Source organism: Mirounga angustirostris, unplaced genomic scaffold (genome assembly GCF_029215605.1).
Source record: "Mirounga angustirostris isolate CCGP_5_RB_7025 unplaced genomic scaffold, mMirAng1.0.hap1 SCAF_18, whole genome shotgun sequence".
Taxonomy (NCBI): domain Eukaryota; kingdom Metazoa; phylum Chordata; class Mammalia; order Carnivora; family Phocidae; genus Mirounga; species Mirounga angustirostris.
In genome coordinates this window covers 183,061-202,295 of record NW_026991726.1, presented here as the reverse complement: position 1 = coordinate 202,295, position 19,235 = coordinate 183,061, and the positions used below count along the sequence as shown (strand labels likewise).

Here is a 19,235-nt window from a genome sequence, read left to right as displayed (position 1 = left end):
TGGCAAGTAAATTAGGTTTTTGCCTCTTCTAACCAACAGTCTTAACTAATATAAAATTAAAATCCCAATGGGATACTGTTAGAAGAAAATTATTCTAAAAATTAATAAAAACAGTACACAAAATAATAGATTACAAAGTAGATGACACTAAAAATGACCACATTATATTTATGCAACTTAGCTTATGATGGAGGAAACATCATAAATTAATGAAGGATAAAAAAAATACTGGGAAAATCAGTTATTTAAAAAAATAAAATAGAGCCTCATCTCATGTTCCCCAAAATTAATTGCCCAAAGTAGTCCAAATGAAGGAAAAAGACGTCAATACATACCTAGATTTTTTTCCAGCCACTGATGTCCTTCAATTAGTTGGTCAATTAAGGCAAAATAATGTGGAGCAGCTTCATCAGGCATAACCCAGCCACCTGTCACAATTTCAAACTGACCATTCTGTAGCAAACTAGAGAGAAAATAAATATAGGAGTTTACAATAACATATACAAGAAAAGTTCAAATAAAAGATTTAAAATAGCATAAACATCAGGGACAGCCCTTAAGCAAGTATAAACATTACTTACATGAGTTACTAAAAAAGTTTTTTAAACCAGGGAATAAATTTCAACTTTGGGGCCCTGGTGATAAAACATCCTTAGTGAAGCGTGTGTATGTGACCCTTCCTTCCTAGGCAAAGCCTCTGCAGGTCACTTTGGAAGTTCCTTTTCATAAGGTTATAATCTCCCAGACAACTTCAAAGATCCTGATGTCAGGAGACACATCTGATTTATTTCTGAATCTTACAAAGCACCTAGCAAGGTGCTTTACTTGCAGTATGTCCTGAATGTTTACTGGAGGGCTGTCGTTTTAAGCATGATATTTGTTTCAATATACCTATATTGAATATCAATATTCATTTTAGTCCTTCTGACAATGGTAAGTTAATCATGCAAACTACACAAAAGTAATAATAATAAAGGTAAAGCCAGTAAATAACATATGCCTCTGGGAATACAGAAAACATCATAAAGCACTTTGCTCCAGATTCAGTTAAAATGTGTCTATATAGTTTATTTTACATTACTGAGTGAAAAGCTCTAACATTACCATTATCTGTCCATTGGGTACTCCTTTGCCATAATGCCATACAAGGTAACTAGATTCCCCACCCCTGGAACAACTGAATTGTTACAAGAAGATCCCTTCCTCCAAAAAAAAAACAAAATCGCAGACTATTAAAAATTTGAAGAAGTACCTGAGGAAGTATAGAGGTCAAGAATTTAAGCAAACACCTTAAATGCCATAGACTTGTCAGTCTGCAGTAAGATGGCTTGAGAAATTGTGTAGAATTCCAGAAAGAAAAGCAGCTTTAATAAGGATACACATCACCGGATACCTACCCTGAACAGCCGAATACCAAGCCAAATTTTGTTAAAGCAGCCCAGAGGCATAGAAGATAAACGTTTTCCTACAAAGCCTATAACAGAATCCACTACATTAACACAACATCTGATTTATTCAAACATGTGCATAACCATACAACCAGTGAGAGAGTGGATAATGGACACAAATTTTAAAAATGAATGAATAATTCCTTGTATAAAATTTTTAAATGTTAATTTAATCCTGTATTGCCATGGGAATCACCAACTAACATAATTTCACATGGACACTATGATGGCTCATTATAGTGCCTAAAAAAACCCAAATGTCCAGTCAAACCTTAGATTCTCAGAGGCCCAAATCAAGAACTTAACAATATACAAACTGGGAATCTCCAAAAACAAAACAAAACAAAAAACCCACATTTCTTTAAGAACACAACTAAATCCAAGGCTATTTTATCCTATTCTTACTGTCAAACTGCTTCCAGTCAGTTCTCTTTCTTATCTTTCTGGTGATTGCCAGATTTAGCCACACTCTGGAGGCCTTGGCCCAGACCCAGCTCTTAAGTCTTATGACCAGTACGTGGAAGCCTGAGACGTCAGGACAGATCTGGGATTTAAACTCTGGCCATCAATATAGAAACGTGGCTCCTTATCTCAGCACTCCAGTAAAGAGATCTTTTGGAAAATTTCAGAAATAAATTGGTCAAAACAAAGTCTTTGCTGCTTCTGAACAGTTAATAGAAATTACAGATTAAGAAGTCTAAAAATTAAAATTTTAAAAAAAAAAACACTCCAATGATGGAATTTCTCATCTCAGTTTTATTTTGCTACATGATCCCTATCCCCAGGCATGAATGGACTCCAAGAAACAGCTAAGTGAGCAAAGAATGATACCTACTATATACATTAACTAATTTCCCCAGGTCCATTTGTAAACAATCTATCCCTTCCTCCTCCCCATGATGCCCCAGATGTCTGTGATCAGTATTGAGTTCTTATTCGAATGCAATGCTTATCTTAAAGACTGACTTGTCAATTTGGGGAAGGCATGAAAAGCCTCCCATGCATTAAAATGTTTTCCACGATCTTTTTTACCTACTTATTTTCTTCTCTCCTATTTTTCCCAAACTGATTGGTCCCAGGTGTCCTCATGTCTCAGCCCAAATAAAACCTGCCCAGAGAAATCTCCCTGAGCACCCAACCTAAATCAGTTCTCCCACCATACTACCACACTCTCACACGACAGCATTTATCACCAACCAGAATTACCTTGTTCCGTTTCCATGTATGTCTCCTCCCTCTCCCTCCTCAACCCCACCCGCCATGAGAGCAGAATGTAAGCTCCCAGAGAGCAGGGACTAGCACCTGCTGTTTTTTTTTTTTTAATTTTTTATTTATTTATTTGAGAGAGAGAATGAGATAGAGAGAGCATGAGAGGGAGGAGGGTCAGAGGGAGAAGCAGACTCCCTGCCGAGCAGGGAGCCTGATGTGGGACTCGATCCCGGACTCCAGGATCATGACCTGAGCCGAAGGCAGTCGCTCAACTGACTGAGCCACCCAGGCGCCCTAGCACCTGCTGTTTTGCTCACTTATCCACACCCAGCACTGAGAAGTGTGTGTGGCATGTAAGGGGCACTCTGACAGTTGTGAGATAAATGATGAATGACTGAACGAGACTCTCGGCTCAAAGTCAGTATTGACAGAAAGTTTTAGATTAGATGAAGCTCACAGACATATGCAAAATAAACTGGACAGAAAGGGGCCAGGTGGAAAGGGGTCTGAACAATCTGGGTGTGAGGTGGTACGACCCAGAATATGAAAGTGGTGGGGCCCCCGGGTGGCTCAGTCAGATGAGTGTCCGTCTTCGGCTCAGGTCATGACCTCAGGGTCCTGGGATCAAGCACCGTGTCGGGCTCCCTGCTCATAGGGGAGTCTGCTTCTCCCTCTGCCCCTCTCCCATTGCTCCTGCTTGCTTGCTTGCTCTCTCTCTCTCAGAGAAATAAATAAAATCTTTTTAAAAAATATGAAAGTGGTAGGAAATATGGAAGAGGAAGGAGAGAAAGGAGGTGTCTCATGAAAACTCATCCATGGGAATTGGGCAATGACTGGCAATAGAACAAAGGACGAAAGCACGTATGTCTTGGGTGTTAATTCCTGGTGTCTAACGGCACCGTAGTGTGACACACACAGTGGAGGTGAGAAGGGAGGTCACTTTGGGATCATAAATATAAATTTGGATAAGGCTGTCCGATAGGATGGTGAGACACCCCAAAGGAGCTAACCGAAGATGAAAAGTTCAAGAAAAGAGGCTGATAGAAAAATTAAGCTTGGAGGGACTAAAACAAAGAGGAAACAGAGAAGCTAGGAGGTGAGGAGAAAACAATCAAAAGGAGAGTCAAGGACCAAGCAGAAGGAAAATATAAAAGGAAATAGAGGCAATAAGAAATGTGAAAGATAAAAAGAATAAATCTGTGCAAACAGCCTGAAACATTCTAGAAAACAGTAATGAGGTGCAACCTACGCTCCCACTTGGTAAAAGGCATTTTTACAGTTAAAAAGCTACCATGTAATTGCGACTTACTCAGAAAAGGACACATTGGTGGACCAGAATATAAAGCTGAGAAATAAATTTTTTAAATATTTATATGATTAAAATAGCAAATTACATTACTGGAAAAGAATGGGATATAGTTTTATTTATAAAAGCTTCACTCAGAGGGATTTAAAACAAACTTGTAAGAAAGCCAAGTTATTATGTCATATAAGCCAAAAGACTGATACTTTGAAAGAGCATGCTCATATAGGTTTTTAAGAAAAACTATATGAATAGGTCACAACAGGCATGAATGTCACAGTCGCAGGCCAGAAAGGACACAGGTTTTAGCTTTTCGTAGGATAGTGTCTCTAACCAAGCAGAAGAAAAACCAAACGGAAAAAAAAAAACAAAAAAAAAAAAACATGATATGAAGTACGAAGCAATATAACAATGACTAGACACCTGGCCAAACAATCAGGTTGGTGAGTACTCCTATTCCACTGAACTGCCTGGTTTTCCTAGTCTATACATAAGAATGGTGAAAACCAGATGATAAACTGGAAGACTCCTAGAGGCAGGAAGGTGTGGTCTTATATTAAATATTCACTGCGTTAGGCAAAAACACTCCCCAAAACCAAAACCAAACCAAACCAGAAACCCACACACAGCAGTTGCAGAAGAGAGAAGGGCACAAAATTCCCATGTATATGCCTGTATTCTAGAATATATGCAGTTAAGTATCTCATGAATGACAGAAAAACAAAAAAGGTCCAAAGAAACACGAGGAAAACATTAACCTGATGATTGAGAAACACAGCAATGATCTTCATCATTTAGTAACAAGTACAAAAAGTAGAACTGCCAGTCTACAGAAACACCACCTCAGGAAAGACTTAGAAAAATATTTATAAGCAATAATAGAAAGGCTATGGTAGCCTACAAAAAGGTGGCTTTTTTATTTATATATATATTATTTATATATAATATATAAAATAAATATATATTAAATATATATTATATATTAAGTATATATTATTTATATATTTATAAATTGCCACTGTTAGCAACATGATGAAAATAAAATTAAGACAGACCGCAACTGTATATTTGAGACTTTGATTTTTTTTTTTTTTAAATCAAGCAATGGGAAGTACCTACAGCTACAGAAAAAGTCACTTAGAATACAGGTGCTTCCAATGTCCATGCACTTAGTGCTCAACAAGCAAAACTGAGCTATTTCTCTGGCCCAGAGGAATACAAAATCGAAAAAGACATGCCCACTCCATCGGATCTATTCATCGTTTCTGCCAAGAGACTGGCTTCTGGCAAAATTTTTGCATGTACACTTTTCCTCGTATTTCCTAATAAACATGAGATCTAGAAACAAAAGTGAAAAGACAGGGAAAGGGAGGGAAAGAGAAGAATATAGACATACAGAAAATAGGAAACCAGGCATTAACTTCAACATTAACAACACTCCTGTTTCACTTTTTCAAATGGCTGACTTGTAACCACTGGTAACAGCATTACACATTTCTGTTTCTACTATTTCATTGCCTAGGAATTTGGTATAATAAGCTTAACAAAATAACCGATCAAAATTAGGCTTAGCATATCTGTCACAGCTCAATTTGCCTAAGATGCAGAATTTACACTTAAGAATGTCCTTGCTGACCACACGAAGCTGCAAATCATTTTCTCTGAGTGTCACTTTTTCCCCTCTGTAGACTCATCACACATTTGGAACTTGGTCACACATAGAAAGATAGACTCAAAGAGCTTTTTTCCCTAATGCGGAAATGGTTACAGATAACTTAGTAGTAAAAAATGCATCATTTAGCCAGCTTCAAAGAACCACAAATTAATTTCACATGAGAAAACGAATTGAATTTGTAATCACACATCTGGGGAAATATGAAATAATATAAGATGATGTACAGGGATTCATTCTTAAATAAAAATTTAGTTACGTGGAAAATTCAAAAGATGGAGGCTCCCAACAAATCAATTAATAGCCTAAAAACATTTGCTTATCACGTGCCTGATTCATACGCCTTTCATGGGAAGTACCTAATATATGAGAACAAAAATAAAACCTGTTTTAAGACCCCTCACAGAATACTAATTGGGGATATTCATCGTATACTTCTGAATATTGTTGACGCCTGTCTTTAAAACTATAGTACACGAGGGGGCGCCTGGGTGGCACAGCTGGCTGAGCATCTGACTTGGGTTTCAGCTCAGGTCATGATCTCAGGGTGGCGAGATCGAGACCCAGGTCAGGCTCTGATCTCAGTGCAGAGTCTACTACAGATTCTCTCTCTCTCCCCCTTCTTCTGCCCCTCCCCCTGCTCACACATTCTCTCTTTCTAAAATAAATTATATAAAGATTTAGAACGTGAGGGACAGATGGCAAATGTGTTCTCTCATCATTCCTTCCTCACTTCATTCCAGCCACACTCCTTTCATTTCACTGTCCACGCGCTCTCTGCCTGGCATCTTTTCCCTCCCAACACCTGCCTCACCGGCTCTTGTGGATCCACCTGGAGCCTTTCCTAGCCACCACATCTCGTCTAAAGCTCAGCCACCTATACAGTTATCTGTCATAAAGCCCAAAACTTTCCTTTTATAACATTTATCACAAAACTTAATTACACACTATATGTTTACTGTCTTTCTCCCTCCATAGACTGTAAGCTCCGTGAGGGCAGGAGTCACACCTAGTTTCCTCACCATTTAACACTCAGGGTTCCTATTAAAAAGGATACCAATAACTCAAAAGACAAGTGAACAAAGAATATGCAGCATATATTTCAGAAATGATGGCCTCCTAAAAATGAAAAGAAATTTAGCCTCACTCATAAGGAAATGCAAATTAAAACTTCAAGATGTCACTTTTATTTATCATATTGGAAAGATCAAAAAGTTGTGTAACATACTATGAGGTCAAAGATGTATGGAAATCGGTATTGTTACACATTTCTGGCAGTAACTATCAAATTGTAAAATGCATATACACTTTTATACATGTTCATTCAAATTAAGTCAAAAAATAAAGTATAAAAATAAACAGAAGCATTATACACACTAAATATAAAGATACATTCCATGCATTCACAAAAGACCAGAAATAAAACTACATGGTCACCCACTGGGAAGAGTCAAAAAAATAGATTTTTATACTGTCTTTAAAAAGAAGGGCTCGTCTTTCCTGAAAGGTTCTCCAAGATATATTAAGATTGAAAAGCATGGTACAATATCCATTAGGATGGAAATTAGATTAAAAAAAAAACAGCAAATAGGTGTCAAGGATGCAGAGCTATTGAACATTGTGGGTGGCAATGTAAAGGGGTACAGTTGCTGTGGAAAATATGAGGGGTCCTGCAAAAATTCAAACATAGAATTACTACATATCCAGCAATTCCACTTCTGGATATACACACAAAAGAATTAAAAGCTGGGACTTGAACAGATATTTGAACACCTAGGTTCACAGCAGTATTATTCACAATAGCCAAAAGATAGAAACAACCCAAATGTCCAATGATGGATGAATGGATAAGTAAAATGTGGTATATTCATGCAATAAAATATTATTATTCAGCCTTAAAAAAGGAAGGGAATTCTGATACATGCTTCAGCATGGATGAACCCTGAAGACTTTGTGCTAAGTGAAATCAAAGCGAGACACGTATTATTCCATTCATATGAGGTACCTAAAGTAGTCAAACTTACAGAAACAGAAAGTAGAATGGTGATGCCAGAGGCAGGACGGGGAAGGTGAATGGCAAGTTATTGTGTAACAGGTACGGTTACAGTTTGAGATCATGAAAAAGTTCTAGAGACAGATGATAGTTATGACTGCACAGCAATGTGAATGTACTTAATGCAATCAAATGGTACAAATAAAATCAGTAAGATGCTAAGTTTTACGTTATGAATATTTTACAATAAAAAAAGATTCATTCAGAAAAAGATCAGCACAATGTGTGTGCCATGCTATCATTTGCATAATAAACATGTATTTGCACACAGGTATATGTACATATGTTTTCCTGTATATCTATAATAGAGTTCACAGCAGCTGCATTCTGTGGGAAGAACTAGATGGCAAAGAGACAAGAGTGGTTCATCTCTTACCTTTCACTGTGTACCCTTTATACACTTGGGACTTACATTAACACATTAATTAAATGAAAAATTTTTTCTAAACTATAAATATTATACCGATTTCTCCTAAACATTGAAAACTAACATAGCTATAGCATAAAATAATCATGAAATGTTATTTAAGAATATTTCCAATATTAGATGGCTCAATTAATCTTTTTTTTTTTTTAAGATTTTATTGATGTGAGCGAGAGAGAGAGAGAAGGGGGGTAGAGAGCATGAGCGGGGGAAGAGGGAGAGGGAGAGGGAGAAGCAGACTCCCCACTGAGCAGGAAGCCTGACACGGGCCCAGGACCCTGGGATCATGACCCGAGGCAAAGGCAGATGCTTAACTGACTGAGCCACCCAAGGACCCCCATTTCTGTTAAGTTTTAATAAGAGGATATTCTTTATGCAAACTGGTGCAGTTTGCATAACAGTATGGAGTATCCTCAAAAAGTTAAAAATAGGACTACCCTACAACCCAGCACTGCACTAGGCATTTACCCAAAGGATACAAAAATACTAATTCAAAGGGATACATGTACCCCAAAGTTTACAGCACTATTATCAACAACAGCCAAATTATGGAAAGACCCTAAATGTCCATTGACTAATGGATAAAGCCGTCATATATATATGTATATATATACATAATGGAATATTAGCCATAAAAAAGAATGAAATCTGTCTCAAATAAATAAATAAAATCTTTAAAAAAAAAAAGAAAAAAGAAAACAAAAAAAAAGAGGATCGTCTTTAAATATTTCACTGTATAGTGAATATTACTTCATTCTATCATTTTCCAAAACAAATTAATAAAATGCTCATTCATAATGAATCAAAATATATATGAGATTAAAGAATAAAATTCAAAAATTTATTCACTATCTTGCTATAAATGCATAAGGGGTTATGGTAGGCACAGTTTTTGACCAACTTCTTTTACTTAATACTATACCAGTGCACACCTTTCCATGTTAATAAACAGACCTATCATCATGTTTATGGCTGTACTGTATTTAAAGGACTTTTGAGATATCAACACACAATACACGTGTGTTTGGTTTGATCAGTCTTGACAAGTGTTTATACCCCTGTAATCACCACCAAAAACAAGATATGGACTATTTCCATTAACTCAGAGAGTTCCTTCATGCCCCTTTCCAATTATCTCCCGCCTCAATTGCTCCAAAAGAGAAAGACATTCTTACTTCATTTCTATCATAATAGATAGGTTTAGCTACTCTTAGACTTCATCAAGTAAAATTACACAATATTTATTATTCTGTCAGGCTTTTTTTGCTTAACACGTTTATTAGATTCATCCATCTTACCATGTATTTCAGTAATTCATTCTTTTTCACTGCTGAGCAGTAATTCCACTGCACGAATATGCCTTTTTTCATCTATTATCTCGCTGATGGACATTTGAACTGTTTCCAGTGTGAAATCACCATGAAAATGTCTAAACAAGTCTTTTTGTGAGCATGTTTTTATTTCTCTTAGGTAAATTCCTAGCAGGGGGCTCCTAGGTCTCATTATGTATGTGTTACTTTGGAAAACTTTGGTGGCTTTTCAGAAAGCAATTGTCCCATTTTATATCCCCACTAGCAATATGAGAGTTCCAGTTGCTGCACATTCTTGTCAACTCTTGGTGTTGTCAGGCTTTTTGATTGTAGCTATTCTAAAGGGTTTGGGATAGAATCTTGCAGTAGTTATAATCTGCATCTCCTTGATGACCAGACATTAACCAGCCCGAGCACACACACCTTCCTCCTCACTGCTGAAGCCTCATAAACTTCTTCTGGGTGTTTGAACATGCCAAGCTCTTGCTAATAATCCCTGGCCCATAATCACAATTCTGCTCTCATAACCTGGAATTCCTTCCCCACCCCCTACGTAACTGGCTAATTATAACCCCTTTCAGGTTTCAGCCTGAATACCACCTGCTTCAGGAAGCCTCCCAAGACACCCTTCTTGCTTCCATAGAAGCAAACACTTTATTGTGATACTAAGTTTTTTCCCCTTATTTTATTATTTTATTTATTTTTATTTTTTATTTTATTATGTTATGTTAATCACCAAAATTACATCATTAGTTTTTGATGTAGAGTTCCATGATTCATTGTTTGCCTGTAACACCCGGTGCTCCATTTAGTACGTGCCCTCTTTAATACCCATCACCAGGCTAACACATCCCCCCACCCCCCTCCCCTCTAGAACCCTCAGTTTGTTTCTCAGAGTCCATAGTCTCTCATGGTTCATCTCCCCCTACGGTTTCCCCCCTTCATTTTTCCCTTCCTGCTTTTTTTTTTTTAAACATACAATGTATTATTTGTTGGAGGTACAGCTCTGTGATTCAACAGTCTTACACAATTCACAGCACTCACCATAGCACATACATCCCCAATGTCTATCACCCAGCCACTCCATCCCTCCCACCCCCCACTACTCCAGCAACCCTCAGTTTGTTTCCTGAGATTGAGAATTCCTCATATCAGTGAGATCATATAATTATCTTTCTCTGATTGACTTATTTCGCTTAGCATAATACCCTCCAGTTCAATCCACGTCATTGCAAATGGCAAGATCTCATTCCTTTTGATGGCTGCATAATATTCCATTGTATATATATACACCACTTCTTTATCCATTCATCTGTCGATGGGCATCTTGGCTCTTGCCACAGTTTGGCTATTGTGGACACTGCTGCTATAATCACTGGGGTGCACGTACCCCTTTGGATCCCTACATTTGTATCTTTGGGGTAAATACCCAACAGTGCAATTGCTGGGTCATAAGGCAGCTCTATTTTCAACTTTTTGAGGAACCTCCATACTGTTTTCCAGAGTGGCTGCACCAGCTTGCCTTCCCACCAACAGTGTAGGAGGGTTCCCCTTTCTCCGCATCCCCGCCAACATCTGTCATTTCCTGACTTGTTAATTTTAGCCATTCTGACTGGTGTGAGGTGGTATCTCATTGAGATTTTGATTTGGATTTCCCTGCTGCCAAGCAATGTTGAGCATTTTTTCATGTGTCTGTTGGCCATCTGGATATCTTCTTTGGAAAAATGTCTGTTCATGTCTTCTGCCCATTTCTTGACTGGATCATTTGTTCTTTGGGTGTTGAGTTTGATAAGTTCTTTATACATTTTGGATACTAGCCCTTTATCTGATATGTCATTTGCAAATATCTTTTCCCATTCTGTTGGTTGTCTTTTGGTTTTGTTGACTGTTTCTTTTGCTACTATCAGGTCTGTCTTCCTCATCTCCTGTATCCCCGGAGTCTAGCACAGTATTTGTTGAATGAATGATGGAGTAAATAAGGGAAGGCTTCAGAAATAAGGTAATATTTCAGCTGAGTCTTGAAAAATGAGTAAGACTGAGATTATCCATTGCACAAAAGGAAAAAAAAAATTCTAAGCTCAACTCGTGGGCAAATTCCTAAACAAGAAATAACATGTGTCTGAGGACACCCACACAGCTCAGCAGGGCTAAGAATAGACTGTGAGGCAGGAAGTGATCAGAGGGAAGGATGGACAAGTAGGGAGGAATCAGAGCAAGAGCCACTGTGTGCCAGACAAGAGATGGGTCTGTACCTTTTGACACTGAAGCATCACTGAAGTGTTTTAAAGTCAAGAAGTGACATGGACAGAATGATACATTAGAAACCTAACTCTGTGGGAGAAATGGAGGACACCTGGAAGAGACAGAGCTAGACACAGGAAGACCAGCTGGAGGTTTTCATAATAGCAGGAAACACAGAGTAATGGGCCTGGAACTGGGGTCCAGAGCACAGAAATACTAAAGAGGAGTAAGTGACAAGGCTTAGGGGACTGACTGGATTTGGCCTGAATGGCAGATGGAAAAGGCAGAGCACACAATACTTAACAGCACTGATTCTGGGGCCAGGCTGCCTGGCTCTGGTCTTCATGACCTATTCACTAGCTGGAGAATCTTAGGTGCGTTCCTTTACACCCCTGCCTCAGTTTCCTCATAAGGAAACTCAACTCATCTTAACTCCTAAGAAAGCTATAGGACTGACTGGATAAATACATGTAAGTGCTTACAACATGCCTGGTATACGTTAAGCACTCAGGAAGTGTTAGCTGTTACTATTGTCATTAAATAGGGAAAAAAGAAGTTGAGGTTGGCACTCTAGATCTGGAAGCAGCCCAAACACCTAGTAATTAAAATAACAGTGTGGATGAGCCTGCAGGATGAAGAGGAGAAGCAAGGGGTACGACCCCACAGGCGAGAAAGGGACATGGAGGAAGTGAGCAGAGGAGGAAACTGAGGGGATGAAAAAGGCATGCTCAGCAAGGCAGGAAGAGAAACAGGAGACAAACAGCTCTGGGTCAGAGAAGACAAGAAAGAAAGAATTTCAAGGACAGTGAAGTGGTCAGTGTTGACGCTGCAAAGAAAGCCTTCAGGGGGACGGCGCCAACATCCAGTGGATGGAGCAGCTGAGAAGCCCCTCGTGGCTTGTGCCAGTATCCGTGAGGTAGACAGAAGCCAGCAGCCGGAGTGGCTGAGGGGTGGCAGCTGCACAAAGCTGCCTCATTGGAAATAAACTGGGAGTGGAGGAAGTGGGGTGAAATACATCTTCAAATACACATATGCTGCTGCTTCAACTATGAGAACTAAGATTATTTTAGACACCGGCGATTTGCTTTGACTCCTTTGATTAAATGCTATGTATCTTTAGCCTCTAAACTCAGTCCAAATCTGCAATTTGCTCTGAACATCACAAGACACACTGTAACTTCTTATTGCTCTGCAAATTTCACAGCAGCCTTCAGTCAAGTACCGTAAAATTTGACCTGTATAAAATGTATGATAAATTAACCTGTATGAGAACTTTAAAAGTACATTTTTATAGTGAAACCTGAAATGCACATCAATAAGTTTGAATTTGTATTATTTAAGAAAGTGATCTCAACCATTTCTCTGATTTCTTTTTTTTTTTAAAGATTTTATTTATTTATTTGACAGAGAGATAGTGAGAGAGCACAAGCAGGGGGAGCGGCTGGCAGGCAGAGGGAGAGGGAGAAGCAGGCTCTCCACTGAGCAGGGAGCCGGATGTGGGGCTCGATCCCAGGACCCCAGGATCATGACCTGAGCCGAAGGCAGCCGCTTAACCAACTGAGCCACCCAGGTGCCCCCATTTCTCTGATTTCAATAAGCAAACAGATAGTTAAGAAAATAGGGTACAAGGTTCACTTAAATATAAACCTAGGAAAAAAGATGTAAGAGAATGACAGATTAGAAATTTTCCATTCTTGGGGCACCTGAGTGGCTCAGTCTGTTAAACATCTGCCTTCAGCTCAGTCATGATCCTGGGGTCCTGGGATCAAGTCCCACATTGGGCTCCCTGCTCAACGGGGAGCCTGCTTCTCCCTCTCCTTCTGCCCCTTCCCCCTTCCAGCTAGTGCTCTCTCTCTCATGCATGCACTCTCTCTCAAACAAATAATCTTAAAAAAAAAAAAAAAAAAGATTGTGCATTCTTGGCAAAGCAATGAAACCCAGCAATGTGTTGAAGATAAAATATTTTCATTAACCATCACTTCAATAACCATTCACTGATGATACCTTTCCTCCCCACACACATATGAAGCCTTATTTCATACCAAAATGTCCACACAGAAGCTGGTCAAGACTTCGGTGAACACAAACTGTTCTAGGTTCCAACAACTCATTAAGCTTCTTCACTGAACACCAGTCTCAACAGCAAGAGCACATGCACCGTAAAAACTGTTTCAGTGTCTCAGTGCCCAGAGAGAAAAAAATAAGTATGTAATATGCTGGGTGCTAGTCAAAAGAAATGCTAAGGTTAATGTTTCAGCTGCTTGATTCTGAATAAGGATTCACATTTTGATGTATTATAAACATCATGCAGTATTTAACTGCATTTAGCTGAAGAATATTCAAATATGAAGCCTAAAAAGTAAAAAGAATGTTAACATCCTAGTCATTTTCAAAAATAAAACAAGCCTAGACAGAAAATGTGTTGATTATTTAATGGGAGGAAGTTTCTTTTAAATCCACTGGATATGTGTTACAAGTAGGCACCATGACTATAATTGATTAAATTACTTTGAATCACACACACACACACACACACACACACACACAAAAGGCTAGATGTTGTTTGCATGGATCTCCCTTTAGTTAACTAGATTCTCATTTTTAAAAGCTTATAGAGCTGAAGACTGCTGCCACAGGGGGTGAGAATCAAACAAGTCACTGCTAGAATAGATTATGGGGATCATTTGAGTTATGTTTCTGTTAAGTTCCCACAATCAATTGGTATTCTTCAGGGACAATAAAAGCTTACATGGAACTCTGCTGGAATTAACAGGTTCTGTTCTGCAATAGATAGCTTGCAAATTTAGGTACAGACATAGAATCCATAGACTCATCTTCAAAAAGGAAAAAATAAGCCACTGCATAAGCATTATACTAGCAGTCAAAAAAATTCTATCAGTTAACACCACTTAGTACAAGCTCAGAATTTTAAATACTGAAAGCACACCTGTACATCTATTAATTTTTCCCCAAAACATACATTTAGGCAAGAAATACTAAGAATGTTATATTTAAGTAAGTAGGGGAAAAAATGCTATGACCCTAATTCCACAGATAAATGTAATAAGTGAATAAAAGTGTATGATGATGCCAAGAAGGGAGAAAACTCTGACAAAGCTTGACCAGAAACAAAACTCATTTGCCTTAACTTTGCTATAAAAAACAATGTTTTCTTTGGGACTCCTAGGTGGCTCAATCAGTTAAGCGTCTGACTTTGGTTCAGGTCATGATCTCAGGGTTCTGGGATTGAGCTTGTCAGGCTCCCCACTCAGCAGAGGGGTCTGCTTGTCCCTCTCCCTCTGCCCCTCCATTTGTGCTCTATCTCTCCCTCAAATAAATATAAAATCTTAAAACAAAACAAAACAAAAAGAACAAAAAAACAAAAACAATATTTTCTTCAAGCAAAATGGTATCATCAAGATCAGGCCTATATTCCAGAATATTTCCCACTGCCAAAAGAGCATCTGTCAAAAGAAGTTTAAGACAATGAATTGAGCATTAGATTCTCATTTGTATTCCCACTCCTTACCACATCTTACCATTTTCTATCCTTAATCTTAGGTTGAATCCCATGAAATTGCTATTTTTGTACATCAAAAATGGTGAAATACCGGCAATTTCATACAGCTCAACGTAAGTAAAATGGCCAACAGAGCAGAAAAAGAGAGAGAGATATGCACCCAGCTAGAATAAGGAGAAGGGGACTATCCTCATGCTATAAAATTGGCGGTGGTTCTGACAGATACTACATAGATGAAACTAAAATAATTCAAGTATTAACTTGCCATCATCCTACAAGAAAAATCAACATGGAGTCTCAAATCATAAAGAGAAAGGACTCTGAGAGATTTGGGCAACAGCCCCTAATTTGGAGGGCCAAGGACTGAAGCAAAGCTGTATCTTGGGACAGACACTAATCACTATCTCCATACTTCAACCTGAGGGCTCTTTGAGAGCTCATCCTACAGAGAAGCCTCTCAACCCCAAGGTCCTTACTGCTGCAGAGGGTAGCTCCCTAATGCAGCCATCCTGGGAGGAAACAAGCATGGCCTCACCTTACGAAAAGCAGCAGGCAGCAAGCCCACTTTCCTTCGGAGGTAGCTGGACTCTAGTCTCCTATACTCTTGTGAAGCAGGACCTTCAGACAGGCCAAAGCTCTTACTTGGCTTACACGTCACAAAAGAGAAAGCTGAATGGAGAAAGCTAATCCTGGCCTCCACAGCTTCACCCAGCAGAGAACAAACACTTCATAAATCTCCCCATCTTCCCACAGCCCCAGCTACTCTCTTCCCCTCGGCCATTCCTTTTCATGACAGGGACATATTCTCCAGCTGCTGGGTCCCTGATGCTCATGCAATCTTTCAGAATCCAGCTCTCCAACAAAGGATCTGAGGGGGAATAGATCAGCTAGCTTTCTTGTTTGCCAACAACACCCGCCGACTCCAGAGAGGAAATGCACTGGGAGACTCTCCTGGACACACAAAACTGAGGACTACAAGTCCAAGCTTAACGAAGGGCTGGAAGAAAACGAGAGGACATGCTACAGGGATCACAGGGACCATGTCCCAGGACAGGAAGAGTATTATGAACGCACCAGGGCTGTGAGGGATGACCTGCAACCTTCCCTCTACGTCTGCCTCCCTTGCTTCCTTTTGTCCACCCTCGTTTCACTTTCTAACGACTCAGAATGCTGGGCAGTAATACACTGATTAGCCGAGCTCAGGTCATAGCTGGCTTGTCTGACCTGAGGCAGGAAGATGGAGGATCTGACATGTGTGAGAGGCCATTTCCCAAAAGGAAACCAGGGGGAATGGACGCTGGCCAGTCAATATGAACTAACACCCACAGCAAGGAAACAAAGTATTTAGTTAGAACAGGAAGGAATTGAGGCCAGTTACACTCTCTGTTTTGGGACAAATTCTAGGTGTATATACATCTGTTATTGTTCAAGGATGAATAAAAAAGACAAAAATACTTGGACTTACAGGGTACCATATAAAGAATGCAGAACTGAGGGGTAAAAAACAAACAAGCAAACAAAAACAGTTAAAACCAAAGCCAGAAAAGAACATGTTTCATACCCTCAAAGAACTGAATCTGAAGTGGGGGAAAAAAAGAACCCTTAAGAAAAATCTTTAAGAAAATCTTTAAAACCCTTAAGAAAAATCTCCCAAACACAGTAAATATAACAAAGAAATCAAAAATGCATGTGGAAAAGTGAGACTCAATAACTAGAAAATTTAATCCCCAGAGAAAATAAAAACAGTATATAGTAAGGGCAGAACACATAAGCCGAAGATATGTTTGAATTGACAGATGGAAAGTTTAATAATAAGTTATACCTAGATACACGGTCAAAATTTAGAATTTCATGGATAAAATTTTAAAAATCCTAAAAATGTCTGAGCGGGGAAGTGGAGGGGAAGGTTATCTTCACTGAAGCAATACATTAAAAAGCTTTTTTAAGAAAGAAAGCATATATTTTACAGTTAAATTCTTTTATTAAAAGAAAAAAAAAAAAGGATGACTTCGGAACTAAAGTTCTACACTGAGTGTCCAAGAGAAAGATTCAAAGTGACAAAAACTAAAATAACAAGAGCTTTTAATATTTATTAAGGACTTAAAATATGCCAGGCATTGGGCTAAGCATTTATTTGTATTCATTCAATCTTCATAAAAACCAAATAAAATAGGTCCCAATATTATCCTCACTAGACAAAGAAAATGAGACACAGAGAGGTTAGATAATTTGCCCAAAGTTCACACAATAGATGGGAGTTGCCAGAATTTGAACCCAGGTAGCCTCATTCCAGGGCCTAACCATTTGAACTACTATTCTAAATGAATTCCCTCTAATGTAAAAAGGGCACAGAGATCAGGCAAATCCAAACAAACTACAAGTGAGTGGTAGTTATAGTAATTTTAGTTATTAAAAGGAGAAAAGATAATTATTTGTCAGTGGTGAGAGTTAGAATTTATGATCAAGAAAAAGAAATACTCAGCTCACGAGTGTCCAAACCTCGTCGCTCTTGCCCCATTGGAGATATCCATTGGGGCAGTTGCAGAATGCATGACCGAATGAGCTAGTAAGCAAAGATCGGGCACAAACCCTTATGTACTAAATTTAAAAAGTAATAAAATCCCTAAAAATAAAAGGGAGCTGACAGGGGAACAGTGGCAAAAAAAATAGGTATAGTCATTTCTGCTATAAATGCTTGTTTCAAAAAAATTTATTCCAAAGTGAATGATTATATCAGGGAGCAAATTTTGTATTGCTTAAGTGAAATTTTGTCCCTGAGAAACAGAAGTGAAGAAGGCAGAAAACTGCACCCAGTTGAACCCAGCCACATAGGGATACACAAGACACACACACACACACCCTCCAAGGTCTACCAGTTACTTCAATTCACTGTCTGTGTTCACAATCATCCACATATGCCAAAAAACTTCCTGTCAGATTTCAGATAACCCACTTTCTACCATTTTGCACTAACTCAAAGTCTGTACACTTTCTGACATCCACGTCTACAAGTATAAACTTCAGGTCTTTTATTGTAGCATTTATGTTATTTCTAACCACCTAACATACATAAATCTCTACCAGCATCTTTATTAGGTTCCCATCTCTTCTGTGTGTGTGCGTGCGTGTGTGTGTGTATCACTAACAAAGTTTTTGAATGCTGTGCCCTATCAAGAAAAAGAAAAAAAAAGGTCTGATGGATAATGATGGAAAACCAAATCCCTCCAAATTATCTTTAAATTAGTTTGTGTCAATTTCCATCAAAATCCTTTTCTTTTTTGATACGGTAGAAAGAATTTAACAAATTAATTCTAAAGCTCCTTGGGAAAATTAAGTGGTCACTCATTAAAAGAATTTTTCAGCAAAGAAAGACAAAGGGAGATTTAAATTGCCCATTAATGAAACAGATCTTAAAGCCACGACAATCAGAGTCAAGCAGAAAAGTCCATGAAAGAGGTCAGAAAACCCAGAAATCAATGCATATTTAAATACAACAAAGATGGCACTTCAAATAAGTAGGAAAAAAACCAGACAATTTACATCTCAGGGCAGCAGCAGAGCACAGCATGGGAGGGAAGAGCCTGTGGGGCTGGACAGGCGGCCCCGGATGGCACGCCAGCGAGGCGCGTCCCAGCTGGGTGACCCCGGACAACCGGTGTCTTTATCTGTAAAACGAGGACAGTCATTGTACCTACTTCACAGGACTGCTGCGAGGATTATCAGTTATCATTTGTGAAGTGCTCAGAACAGGCATTAAAACAGGAAGTGCTATATGTGTGATATTAAATAAATAAAAGAAAGCAATTCATGCTATGATAATCCTTAAACTCTTGGGAGCAGAAGGGAGGGACACATAGGGAACAGATTCTCTCATCATACCACACTGAGAAAATATGCAACATTATCAGTAATCAAAAATCCAAATTAAAATATTTCAACCATCGAATCGGTCAAAGTTTTAGAAAAAAATTATACTGGTGGCCAACTAGGCAGAGACATTGGTACAATTCTATATGAAAGATAGAAGAATACTCTGAAACAATCTTTCCAAGGGT

General features: G+C 38.7%; 1 protein-coding gene across 1 annotated transcript in view; it reads right to left on the bottom strand.

The window, feature by feature from the left end:
* The window catches only part of LOC135363099 (alpha-mannosidase 2-like), a 143,445-nt gene that overhangs the window by 104,176 nt on the left and 20,034 nt on the right, over positions 1-19,235 (bottom strand). The window contains exon 5 of the mRNA XM_064583784.1: positions 336-463. Coding sequence (XP_064439854.1) covers positions 336-463 — 128 coding nt within the window. The remainder of the gene's footprint in view (positions 1-335; positions 464-19,235) is intronic.